The sequence below is a fragment of the Pseudomyrmex gracilis genome, unplaced genomic scaffold, assembly GCF_002006095.1.
Source record: "Pseudomyrmex gracilis isolate BER0280 unplaced genomic scaffold, ASM200609v1 scaffold_1197, whole genome shotgun sequence".
NCBI lineage: Eukaryota > Metazoa > Arthropoda > Insecta > Hymenoptera > Formicidae > Pseudomyrmex > Pseudomyrmex gracilis.
Genome location: NW_018021781.1, coordinates 12,682 through 26,331, shown reverse-complemented (window position 1 = coordinate 26,331; position 13,650 = coordinate 12,682). Strand labels below are relative to the sequence as shown.

General features: G+C 43.5%; 2 protein-coding genes across 2 annotated transcripts; both read left to right on the top strand.

The window, feature by feature from the left end:
* Positions 1-1,219: 1,219 nt before the first annotated feature.
* On the top strand, positions 1,220-2,134 carry LOC109861954. Its single transcript, XM_020441810.1, has one exon. It carries the CDS (start codon positions 1,220-1,222, stop codon positions 2,132-2,134), a length of 915 nt encoding a protein of 304 aa, XP_020297399.1.
* A 59-nt stretch (positions 2,135-2,193) lies between these two features.
* Positions 2,194-2,775, top strand: LOC109861952. Its single transcript, XM_020441809.1, has one exon. The coding sequence runs from the start codon at positions 2,194-2,196 to the stop codon at positions 2,773-2,775; it is 582 nt and encodes a 193-aa protein (XP_020297398.1).
* The last annotated feature ends 10,875 nt before the right edge of the window (positions 2,776-13,650 follow it).

Genomic DNA, 13,650 nt, shown 5'->3' with positions numbered 1-13,650 from the left:
AGAGCGACGGAGTAAGAGCGGCACACGACCGTTGACCCGTCCGCCGGACCCGAAAGATCGCTCGACTCTCGCACGCACACACGACCGTTTCTCCAAGTGTGTGTGTCGAGAGATAAAGAAAAATTCGACTAGTGTTACGCTCCGCTCATGCCCGACCGTTTCCAGGGGCCAGGACGTAACAATAATAAAATAAAACAACAATATTAATTAAACAAAAGAAAAGTGTTTAATAATTTTTATAAGGTTGTACTATGCAAAATACTTCAAATTTTAATAAATAAATATATGTGTGTACAAACGCACATATATATATAGACATATTTCCCGCATAACATCCAGCGAACGGCTCTTAAACGACCAATTATATTCATTTATTAGTTTAAAGACTTCAGAGTCCGAGATGAATCTCAGTTTTAATTGTTACTAAAGAAACTTCGATAATATATAAAGACATCCAAGACATGAAAAAACAAACTTTTACACTTGCGTAAATTAACACTCTTTTTACATTTGGATATCTGATTGTGAGTTTCGAATGCAAAAAGATTATGAACTTACACAATTTTGCAAAGAATTTGTTCTCATCCCTCTTAGATGTCTTTATATATTGTCACAGATTACCTATTAAATTTGAAGCATTTTGCATATTTGTGCAATGCACTTCAATATTACAAATACATTGCGTTTCAATATTACAAATACATTGTACTGTAACATTGCTGTAATCTTAAATTGTAATATTTTTGAAGGCGGACATTTCAACGTTGGCGTAAGCTTGCAGTAACATTGCAGAAATATTTAGCAACTACACGTGTAGCGATCAGCTTGTCTAGTTCGGCGAATTGCAGGCGCCTAGGGAGAAACCACTGCGGAGCTACCGTCGCGGAAGAGCAACTTTGAGAATCCACCTTTTTTGAAGGATAGAAGGTTCGAGAAGAGAAGAAACCGTTACATTCTCTCTCACGATTCTGTAAAATGTAGTAGTTATCATTACGCTCATTTTATTTATTAGTTTTTGTAAGTTTATATAATATATTGTGATAATAAATATTAAGTCGACTAAACAACGGTGTAAGAATATAATCCTGCCTGCTTTGTGAATAATAAAGCTAAAGAAAGCAATAAATAAGACACTCTTGTAAAGTTCTAAAGCTGACTAAAAAAAAACGCTACATAATTGGTGACCCCTGTGAAAGAACAAAAAAAAAAAAAAAGAGACATGTCGTTACCACGTAGCCCGCCTCAGGGTTATTTGGCGCCGTTACAACAAAGCATGAGCGATGAAGGAGTTGAAGGAATAAACAGCGAAGGAGCTGGTGGAACAAGGAACGTGAGTTCGCCGGAGATCAATGCCACCAAGTTGGTTAAGTTACCTCAGCCATTTTGGCGGGAAATGCCCGCACACTGGTTCCAGATTGCGGAGGCCGCATTCGCATTAAATAAAATCACCGGAGATGACACCAAATACCGGTACGTACTGACTAACCTGGATCCGTCAATAATTCTATTCATTACAGATATCATGAGCAATCCGCCAGCGCAAGGCAAATATGAAGCTCTTAAAAAGAGAATTATAGAATCGTTCGATGAGTCACAAGAATCTAAATTAAGAAAATTACTCAGAGGTCAAGAGATGAACGATAAAAAACCTTCACATCTTCTTCAGCATCTACGCAACTTAGCTGGAGGACAATGTACAGACAACGTGGTGCGCAGCCTGTTTTTGGAACAACTGCCGGAGAGCGCGAGAGGAATCCTATCGATAAGCCAAGTAAACGACTTAAATCAATTGGCGATTCAAGCTGACAGAATAATCGATATCATGAAGCCACAAATAGCAGAAATGCATAAGGAGACACCGAAGATTAACAGTGTAGACAGGTCAGTAGAAACACAATTACAAGAACTGACCAAGATGGTGCACAAGCTGTCAGTTGAGGTTAGTAGAGACAGGACGAGACAGAGAAGTAGAAGCAGACATTTTCAACACAAATCTAAGTCTAGAGAGCGAGAGAGTGTAGTCAGCAATCGAACAGATAACAACAACTACTGCTACTATCACAATAAATTTGGAAACAAATCGTTCAAGTGCCGTCAACCGTGTGCCTGGGATAAGAAGACGCAGGAAAACTAAATCAGCCGACGCGCATAGAGGCGACCGCGTACGGAGATGGAAATCAGCGCCTCATCATCATGGATAGAAGAACAGGAGCCAAGTTCTTAGTAGATACAGGGTTAGAGCTGTCAGTGTTGCCGAGAGGTTGGACCGGACGGCAGGTTAGGCCCGCAAGTCTCAAATTATACGCAGCAAACGGAACTCCTATTAGAACATATGGCGAAAGGAGGATGGATCTCAACTTGGGACTGAGACGATCCTATGTCTGGCCATTCATAGTGGCAGACGTATCGCAACCCATTTTAGGCGCAGATTTCTTGAGTCGTTATAATCTGTTGGTAGATATGAGGAGTAAAAGGCTGATCGATGGAATTACCGGGTTGAAGGCTCAAGCTCGGTTGACCGACGCGACTGTGCATTCAGTATCCACACTTAAACGAGATACGTCAACGCACTATCTTCTCAAGGATTTCATTGAGATAACTCGTCCTGGAGGGAAGAAATCGGTCAAACACGAAGTCAGACACCATATAGTCACCAAAAGACCTCCATTTGCGGATAAAGTGCGAAGGTTGACACCGGAAAGGCAACGCTTCGCGAAATCAGAAATTCAACAATGGGTGGCAGATGGAGTATGCAAACCAGGGAGCGGCCAATGAGCTAGTCCCATGCATCTACAACCTAAGAAAGCTGGAGGTTGGCGAATCTGCGGAGACTTTAGGAAGTTGAACCAAGCCACCATACCAGATAAGTACCCTATACCTCATATACAAGATTTTGCTCACAGATTGCATGGATGCAAGATATTCAGCACTATAGACCTAAGGAGAGCATATCATCAAATTCCGATGGCAGAGCAAGATGTAGAGAAGACGGCGATAATTACTCCCTTCGGATTGTACGAGTTCAAAGTGATGCCGTTCGGACTTAAGAGGATGCTGAACCGTCCTGTTTTACCATCATTTCGTATTTCCAACTTTTTGTGAAAACTATGAATCAGAATAAAAAATGCTTCTCTAGAAATAAAGAAAATATAGTAAAGAATGGGATAAAGCCTAAAAATTTAAGAAAAACAAAAAAAAGTTTTTAAACTGTTATTACAGAAACTACACTTTTACTTTATATGCAAAATTGGCCATATAAATCCAAATAAAAATACCTTTATCCCAAACTAGAAACATAGACAAATATTTTGAGTGCTTCAAAAAAGATTTTGAAGCCTTGTGAGACAAGAAAACTTGGAAATACGATTAGTACAATTTTAGCAGAAGCGTCAGAGAGAAACATATGTCTATCCTTGGCTCTCTCATGTCATCTATCCTTGTTTTGGTTTGATTCGGTCCCGAGAGATGGCGCCACCTACCCGATAGCATAGCGGTTGAGTAGCAGCTGAGCGAACTTTTGCCAGCGGTTCAGCATCCTCTTAAGAATGCTGCACAAACATTTCAGCGGTTTATGGATGCAGTTTTGAGAGGTCTCGATAATTGCTACTGCTACATCGATGATATACTGGTGGCGTCGAGGTCAGAAGAGGAACATGAAAAACATCTGCGAGAAGTATTCAGTAGATTGAAGGAATACGGTATTACCATCAACGTGGATAAGTGTAACTTTGGAGCATCGGAGGTGCATTATCTAGGATACTCAGTGTCCAAGGAAGGGACAAAACCTATCAAAGGCAGAGTCCAGACAATATTAGAGTATAAGAAGCCGGAAACTATGGAACAACTGCGAAGATTTCTAAGGATGGTGAACTTCTACAGACGTTTCGTGCCGAAAGCCGCGGAAGTGCAGGCCCCACTGCACGCAATTACTGCAGGTGCTAAGAAGAAAGATAAGCGTCCAGTTGAATGGAACAGCCTCACAGAACAAGCGTTCAATGACTGCAAGGAATAATTGGCTAACGCAACATTGTTGGTGCACCCAATGGAAGGAGTACCGTTGATGTTAAGTACAGACGCATCGGACGTGTCGATAGGGGCGGTACTCGAGCAGTGTGAACAAGGTGTTAGACGACCCCTGGGATTTTTACTACGCGGAGTGCTCACACACATCAGGCGCGTGGCTCACTGACGTGCGCCTGGCTAAAGATCGGCGCTGATTGGCCTGATTTACTCAATAATTACTCCTTTATTATAAATAATAGAAAAAAATGGTTCAAGACTTTTCGACTCAGTTTTATTCCTTCTACCTGCCTACGAGAGATTGTACGGCAATTCTGGGACACCCTGTATATTGTGATGTGGTATTCGCGCCGCTCTTTCCCCGTCACAAAAGTTAGAGATTTTCGCGAAAGCCCAGGAAAGCGAGCTGGAAAAAGAGCGCCAAGATCCTCCAGTGCTTGCATGCAATAATAGAATAGGCTTTTCTTTTTTTATAATTTTCTTTTGTGACGTTTTTCTGAGTTCTTACAAGTTTCTCGCGTCGCACCGCCCGAAACGGAAGTATGAAATCGGGTCACGGACGGAAGTCCGCGAGATCGGAAACGTCTGTATCGGTAGGAAAGAAAAGAGTTGTAAAACGAGCATACCACTGTGCCGAGCCGACGGATCCTTTGTAAAAATTCTGGGCGCCAGACGCGTGACCGCGTCAAAATCGGCGTCGCTCGACACAACGGGCCGACTAGCTCTATTTAAACGGAGAGAGGTTGAGTTTGTAGATAGATAACCAAGGCTGTCCCGAACGAATCTCGAATTACATCCGGAATTAACCACACTTTGGATCAGAACATTAATTAACAATTTATTATAATACCGCGGAGTAAGAGACACGTTTACAAAAGAAAAAAAAGAATACAAAAATAGAGTTAGCAATTTTTACATAGCCATGCGGCGTTCACACGCAAGTAAATAACAAATAAAGAAAGAAAGGAAAAAATAATAAAAAGAAGTTAATACTACAAATAATAACGGTATTTGCTTCGCAGAAATGCAATTAATCGCGGAACCGATTCGATATAGAATTCGTAAGGCCAGAAACTCTAGCGTCGTCCCTCTAGCTTAACTTCAACTAAATACTCTCGGGTGGCAGAATAGACCAAGTACCAAGCGTGTTATGCAAGCATTCAGGAGGATGAAATCAGCCAGAACGGTTACTCTATCAAAATCGTGCGCTTACAACTAGGCGTGCAAAGGTGGGTCGCAAGGCGTAATATCTACGCCGTCGGACTTACTTGATTTCGCAGGGGCTGGTCGGGCTTACGCCGCGTGCATGCACGGCGCGAAGCTCTCGCCGAATTTCCGTCACTGGTCTCGATGTAATTCAGCAGACAGTTATAATGCAGCAAGCCTGTGCCAATTAGCACACCGAAGTGAAGCGCTTGCGAAATCGGAAGAGCTAGTTCAATTTAGCACCAAAAATAACTGCAAAATTCGCCTGTTTAAAACGGCGGGTCCGCCGTGGAATTCGCCACACGGAACGAGAGCTAAGCACTCTCCGATCCGATAGATTCTCAGATTCAGTACGATATTTTCCTTCAGTACGACAGCGGTATTTTTCTACTTTTCGGTATGATAATCGGCTCGCCGTTTATGGCGGCCGGGATCGAGACGGTACAATAAATCCCTGGCGAATTCCAAGGGCCGAGCATACGCTAGCAAACGCAACGGCGTATTCAAGGTACGCTCGCGACTAGCTGAACGATGCCCGTCGCAAGAAGTTTGCTCGAAGATAACTCACACGCACACAAGACGGGCGCGAATATTCTTTCTTGTTACTCTTCCGAATCGCACCGCCTTCACTCGAGGCAGATTACTCGGAAAATCCACACCAACATGCTTCATACAATGTGATAGCGGTACGGTAAAGTAGCGTGGAATGTCGCAATTAGCGACTTACTTAAATAAACAAACGATAGATCCGCTAGATTGCCAGGTAACGGTACGATACTCGGTACGATAATCGGTACAATAATCAGTACGATGTTCGGTACGATATTCGGTACGATAATCGGTACGGTATGCGGTACGATATTCGGTACGATACCCGATATGAGAATATGGCGGTCGCGAAACGATACGATAGACAAACACTTTTACATGTGAAACACAACAAAATGACCAGGATGCTGCTTGGCGCGTTACCAGGGCTTGTAATACTCAATAAATAAAGTAATTACGCGAGACGCACTTAGACCTACGATCTAATACCACGAAGCCCCGTGGAGTCCGATTCTAGCCGCTGCCGAAAATTCGAAATTATGGCAAAGGTTATGTCCTTGCCGGTATCAACACACGAGATTCAGCAACTAGCATCGACACGAGACTCGAGTAACGTGGATTCGTGGCTCACAATTAAACGAGGGCACCTCACCGTACGTCGTCGTCGCTCTCCATCCAAAAAATTCGCTAAGTTTGTCGTTGAACGCTGGATCGTCAGGAGTGCCGTCAGTGCGTCTGTCGTCCACGGTGGTTGCGACCAAGAAGACGAGGATCGCGATCGATTGCGGCCAATCAAGTCGCGGGGGGCGCTACACGCAACGCGATGCTTGCGCTCGGCGGCAGAACCCGCGGCCGCGAAATTCAAATAGATTACTGGGCCCTCGCTAGCGAAAATGCAAGCAGCAGATATTTCCAAGCGTTGGATTTCGCAGATATAACAAAGATGCAGCATGCGGTAGCGCAGCAAAATAGCAGTTGCAAGTTAGCAGCGAAGGTTTGCAGCAGGCCTTTCCGGCGACGAAAGAAACGTCAAAGCTGTCTCCATCGTTGTTCGTATTTCTTCCTCGACTAAACAGCGTCGAGGTTCGCTGTATTCGTTGCAGTCCTCTCCTGCGTCGCTTGTTCTTTGAGACTCACCCCTCTGGCCGTCGTGCGAGTGCCTAACTGCGACTACACGCACGCCCCTCTCTCCCGCTTTCTCTCGCCTTCATCCAACAATCGACGGCTCCGGATAAATCCTCCAGTAGTATGTTCTCGGTGTGGTAAGGCGCTAAGAGCATTCAAAAAAAAAAAAAAACAAAATAAGCGACTAAATCTAGCGCACGCAAGCAAGCCCTGGAGGATCTTTGCGCTTCTTAGACGGCTCGCACTCCCGGACTCCCGCGATCATTCGAGCTTTTGTGGCGAAGGAGGAGCGATGTGATTACCACGTCACACTTTATATGTAACTTTGGCGTTTCACCGTTCCGAGTATCATCGAGGGACTTCCAACGACACCACCGGATGACGAGTAAGAGAAAGAGAGAGAAAGGGAGAGAGAGGAACGGTAACATCGAAGTCGCCGAAAGTGAGTGCCTAGCATAGCATGCAGAGGGCCTTGTAGGGAGAACCACGCGGATGGTCAGCGCGGCGTCGGTCAATGAACGGAGAGAGTGGACGGAGAGGAACGGCGGAACGAACCGCCAAATCGCTATCCACCAACGGAACCAGCGCAGCCGCGATCCTGCGACTGCATTACTTGTCTTCGAGGGCTGCTTATTGCGTTGTTGCATGCACGAGACGCCGTCCCGTCCTGCTGCACTTTTCTTTTGTTTGCGCTGCTGTATAATAGCGAACTAATAGATCCTGCGAACGTTCAAATTTCGCGGCCCGTTGGTCCTGCCGCCTAGAGCGAGCTTGTGAGCCGCGGCGTAATCCTGCGGCCTGATTGGCCCGCGCGACCTACCTCACGCGACTTCGGCGCTATCCGGGGTATCGACCGCTTATCGAACAAAATCTTCGTGCTCTTGGTCGCGATCAGCTGTGCCGCACGCACACGCATTTTTCGGGCTCCCGTGCGTTAGCTTGTTTCCCGTGCCAAACAGAGTATTCTTCCGTGCCGCGATTCTGGTGCTCGGAGTGTCTTGTTCGAGTCGTGGGAGTGATCCCGTCTAAGCGAACGAGCCCAGGGAGTGCCGTCAAAGGCGGAAAGGACGAATTCATGCCAGGGAGCAACGGACGACGGTGAGATGCCCGTTTCCATTTTGTTAGCCACAAATCCGCGTTGCACAAGCCTCGTGTCGAGGCTGGTCGGTGTATTTCGCGTTGTATTTTCGACGGCAAGGACGCGTCCTTTGCTCGTGTTTAAATTTTTCGGCAGCGGCCAGAATCGGGCTTCGTGTCAGTGTCTTGTAGGTTAAGTGCATGGAAAATAATTTATTGTGAAAATAGTTAAGCCCTAGAGCGGCAGTGTCGCGCCAAATAGCGATTTTCTTGTTATCTTTTTTTGTCGTGCATGTACGATTGTTGTAAAGACTTTTTTTGTGTGCCGTGTTCATTTCTGCGTGCTGTTCGCGTACCGCGTAGATACCGTATTGTTTCGGCGATCAACTGCCGTGGAGAAGCAAGAGAAACGCGCCCGGTGCCTTATTCGAGTGATTATCGCGTTTCGTGCCGCGTGAATTATCTTTCAGCCGTAATTAGTCGCGTAATCGGACTGAATTCCTTGTAGTAGAGTCCGTGCGAAACCGAACCCAGTGCCAAAAACGTGCGTGGATGTTTTCGCGCGATCGGCCATAGAGAGTGTTTGCGAGTCGGAAGTGTCGCCGATCGGAAGTAAAAATTCGCGAGTGTTCAAGTGCGGGTGGATTGCGTTCCGTTGTAGTGAATTGGCTTGGCAAATATCGCCGTCGGACCGCGAACGTAAGGTGAATACGTGTCGCGTGTCGGTGCATATCCTGCCCGGGTACTTCGCGTTCGAATCGGCAGATCGAACCGCCTAGTGTTCCGCACGTCCATTCGGCTCCATCGCGCTGTTCTTAAGATTTTTGCCATAACGAGTCTTCCGACGCCGCACCCACCTCGCTCATCACCTCGCTTGCGAACCGGGGTGAATGCATGCAAATTAACGGACCGCTCGGATCCGGAGCGACGGCGGGCCTAAAGCATGAAAAGCGGCGAGACAAGAAAATTTGACGACATTGTGAACACCAGTAAATCAAGTAAGTCCGCGTTGCTTTGTGCTCGCTGTGAGCTTGCGTACGCTTTAATTTATTCTTGCGCCCTGCCTGCATTTGGTGCCTGCGTGCACCGCTTCGCCTGCATAGCCTGCTTCCAGCTTTACACCCGGCTACCGCCGCTATCTCGTTTCGGCAACGAATGCCCTTGCCGACGGATTCACTTGCGATTATCGCTCGTTCGGCACATTCGCGGTATCGTCGTTCTTAACTGTTCATTTCGTGAAGTAATGTTATTCGTTGCCGTATATTAATTGTTAAAAACGCTGTTTGTTCTTAATATTTTGTTTTATTTTTTTTTTATATTAATCTCGTAATTCTACCATTTTTATTTTTTGTTGATGTAATAAATTGTTAATTGATCTTTGTTAATTCTGGTCGGATTTATTGGTGAGCCCTACTATCGCGCGGGCAAGGGACAGCCCTAAGCTACAATAATTCTCAACTCTGCCCCTCTCCGTCCTAAAAATTGAGCCGCCCGGCCAATTGTGCTTGATCGACGCAAAATTTGACGCGGAAACGTCTAGCGCCCACCTTTCACCCAAGGAACCGTCGAATCGACGCAGCGGTTTGCTCTGATACAATCTTTTCTTTCTTGCCGTAAACCCGACGTTGCCTTCTCGCGGACGCTTGCCCGAGTTCCGAGCTGGATTCTCCGTTTGCGGGAGAGCGGTGCGAGAATTCCGTACCACCGATGCAGAAAAACGTCACAATATATACCTTCACATATACAGGGTGAGTCATCTGAATCTATCACCTCCAATAACTCGTTTGTGTGGCCAGGAATCGAAAAAAGTTTCATACAAAAGTTGTAGGGTTTCGAGAGGGAACCAAAATGGCGTACCTTTCAACTTTTGATTTTAACCGAAAGTGGGTTACTTCAATCGGAAGTGGTTTTTTTTAAATGGAAACCTCCCTTTTTGACACCGGAAAATGAAAAAGCGGAAAATTTTACGTCCAGATATAACCTTGGCTGTTTTAAAATTTTCAAGATGGCGAACGAAGATGGCGGACAAAAATTTTAGTCAACCGATTTGCACCAAATTAAGTTTACAAGGGTTTTTGGGGTTGCTGATCACGAATCTGAAGTCAAATTTGCAAAATTCAAAATAACGGATCCAAGATGGCGGACCAAGATGACGGACAAAATTTTTAGCCGAAATTAATAGAAATTACTACTCTTAGCACTACCCAGGAACAACGGCGTGGACGTGGTAGCTTTTTGTTCCCTTTGGGAGTGCTTTATTTACGTGAGTCTCCTTGCCTCTCACTATCGGAGTGCTTTATTTAATTAATTTGTAACTTTAAACAGTTAATTCGCTAAGTAGTACACTTAGCGAATTAACTGTTCGAAATTCCGTCCATTTTCTTGAATGCATAGGTCGATACGCCTTCTGAATGATGTGACTGTTCTCAAAAGAATTTCTTGAGATATTGCGGCACAAGCAGTCCGAATACGTTCCTTCATATTCTCCTTGGTTGTTGGTTTTTTGCTATAGACAATATTTTTCAGCATTCCCCACAGGAAAAAATCGGGAGAAGTTAAATCTGGCGAACGAGGAAACCACGCGACTTCTCCCAATCTCCCAATCCACCTACCATTGTATCGGTTATTCAAATAATTTCTTACAATATTTGAATAATGTGCTGGCGCACCATCCAATTGAAGCCACATCCGTTCTCTGGTGAATAAATCAACGTCTTCCAATAGTTGCGGTAAATCGTCTCGAAGAAACTGCAAAAAGTTTTGTTCGTTAACGTTTTCTTCAAAAAAATAAGGACCTATTAAATAGCCATTTACGATGCCACACCAGACCATTAAAGACCAACNATTTTGGAAATTAGTTGAACGAAANCAATAAGGATTTACATCGGACTAGTAGTGACAATTATGTCTATTTACAGTTCCATTGCTACTGAAAGTTGCCTCATCCGAAAAGAGTACGTACCGGAAAAAGTTTTCATCTTGTTGGATCATTTGCAGAGCCCATTCACAAAAATTTACACAAAGTAAGTAATCATTAAAATTCAAATGTTGTGTCAACGTTATGTGATATGCATGAAATTTTCTCGCCTTTAGTATTCTCGCAACTGTTCGCTGAGGTATGCCAATTTCTCTTTCGATGTGACGAGTGCTAATATGACGATCGAGATAAATTTTCGCTAAAATGGTTATAACACGATTATCATTAACATCATATTCATGATGTNGTGATCGGCGAACCATAGACCCATCACTTGCTCTCTGCGTAAGGGTTTTAATGGTTACCCTAGTTGGATGCCTTCTATCAGGATAACGTTGAACATACAGACGTTCAGCTCTCGAAAAATTATTCCTACATTCCCCCAATATTTTGATCATGTCCACGATTTCGTTTGGTGGGTAGGCTGTCATATTAAAGATAAGAAATTACCTGAGTTCTAAAAGTATTGATTTCTCTCAATAGATACAAATAAGCGGAGATATCGTTGCTATTTAAGCATTCACGTCTGCTTTATGATAGCAGGATGATAGTCATGGTCATAGCAACCTAGCGGAAGAGCTACATACGAACTAGTCGCGCATAACTATGAATGTCTGAAAGTCAACCGATTTTCACCAAATTTTGTACACAGGAGTTGGTGGGGTTATAACACGATTATCATCATATTCATGATGGTATCGACCTATGCATTCAAGAAAATGAACGGAATTTCGAACAGTTAATTCGATAAGTGTACTACTTAGCGAATTAACTGTTTGAAGTTACAAATTAACTAAATAAAGCACCCCAATAGTAAGAAGCAAGGGGACTCACGTAAATAAAGCACCCCGATAGTGAGAGGCAAAGGGACTCACGTAAAGAAAGCACCCCAAAGGGAACAAAAACCTACCACGTCCACGCCGTTGTTCCTGGGTAGTGCTAAGAGTAGTAATTTCTATTAATTTCGGCTAAAAATTTTGTCCGCCATCTTGGTCCGCCATCTTGGATCCGCCATTTTGAATTTTGCAAATCTGACTTCAGATTCGTGATCAGCAACCCAAAAAACCCTCGTAAACTTAATTTCGTGCAAATCGGTTGACTAAAATTTTTGTCCGCCATCTTCGTTCGCCATCTTGAAAATTTTAAAAAAGCCAAGGTTATATTTGAACGTAAAATTTTCCGCTTTTTCATTTTCCGGTGTCAAAAAAGGGGATTTCCATTTAAAAAAAACCACTTCCGGTTGAAGTAACCCACTTTCGGTTAAAATCAAAAGTTGAAAGGTACGCCATTTTGGTTCCCCCTTTGAAATCCTACAACTTTTTTATGAAACTAATAAATATATATTCGGTCATTTGAGCCGTTCGCTAGGTGTTGTGCGGAAATTATACGTGTATATATATCCATATATACGTGTTCACATGTAAATTTTTACACGTGAAATTTGAATTGAAATAACAATACTAAAATTCATATTGGATGCTATACTTGCATCTCTTATATGAGAAATCCCAAATACCCCCCTAATTGAGAAATTAAATTTATATTGCGAAAAAACTCCTCGGCCAGGAGTCGAACCTGGAATCTCCGGCTTTCCGTGGCGTGCACGGAATTAATTTAATTTCAATTAGGGGGGTATTTGGGATTTCTCATATAAGAGATGCAAGTATAGCATCCAATATGAATTTTAGAATTGTTATTTCAATTCAAATTTCACGTGTAAAAATTTACATGTGAACACGTATATATGGATATATATACACGTATAATTTCCGCAACACCTAGCGAACGGCTCAAATAACCGAATATATATTTATTAGTTTAGAAACTACAGAGCCGAAAAAGATTCTTTAATTGTTTTATATGAAACTTTTTTCGATTCCTGGCCACACGAACGAGTTATTGGAGGTGATAGATTCAGATGACTCACCCTGTATATCTTCACATGCATATACAGGGTCATCGAAAAGTATCGGACCGCTTTAATATCTTCAGTTAAAATGCATTTTGGAGAAAATGTCTAATAGCAAAGTTGTATGGTTTCAAGCGAGGAGTAAGATGATGACCTTGACTTTGATCTTGACCATGTCCTTTAAGGTCATTTCAAGGTCAACCTTATTTTTTTAAATGGAACCCCCTACATTTTATTGCATATTTTTATAGCTTATCTCGAGAGCTTTCCAAAACACTTGTTACGTTTTGGGGACTTCACGGTCCCCTTTTTCCTTGCCACGCGACGCGCCAACGTATAGCAAACCCTTTTTTTTGTAAATAATAAAAAGCAAGAAATAACTCGAACGGGTCTCCTATCGTTTGGAAACTTAGACTCCAGACGATAGGAGAGCAAACGAAAATCATATCGAGGCCCGAAAAAATAAACCGCGCCTGGTAATAACTCGAAATTTTATGATAACGAGCAAGAAAAATTTATCGTTTAAACACTCCGAGCAGCTTTCCAAACAAACCCGGATATCTCCGGGTCATCAAAAACACCGCTTATAAAAATTAGAGCGGCCGGCGCAAATAGAAACTCCGGTGCCACGAGCAATTTCATTATAAGCAAATAGCAAAGGGTCTATGTGGCGTGATAAAAAAAAACAACACTCTCCCTTCTCCCGGAAATCGGACGAGCCGACCAAGGCAAGAAATCGTCGCCGATTGGCGATCACACAAAGTTTACCCGACGACTAATTAACAAA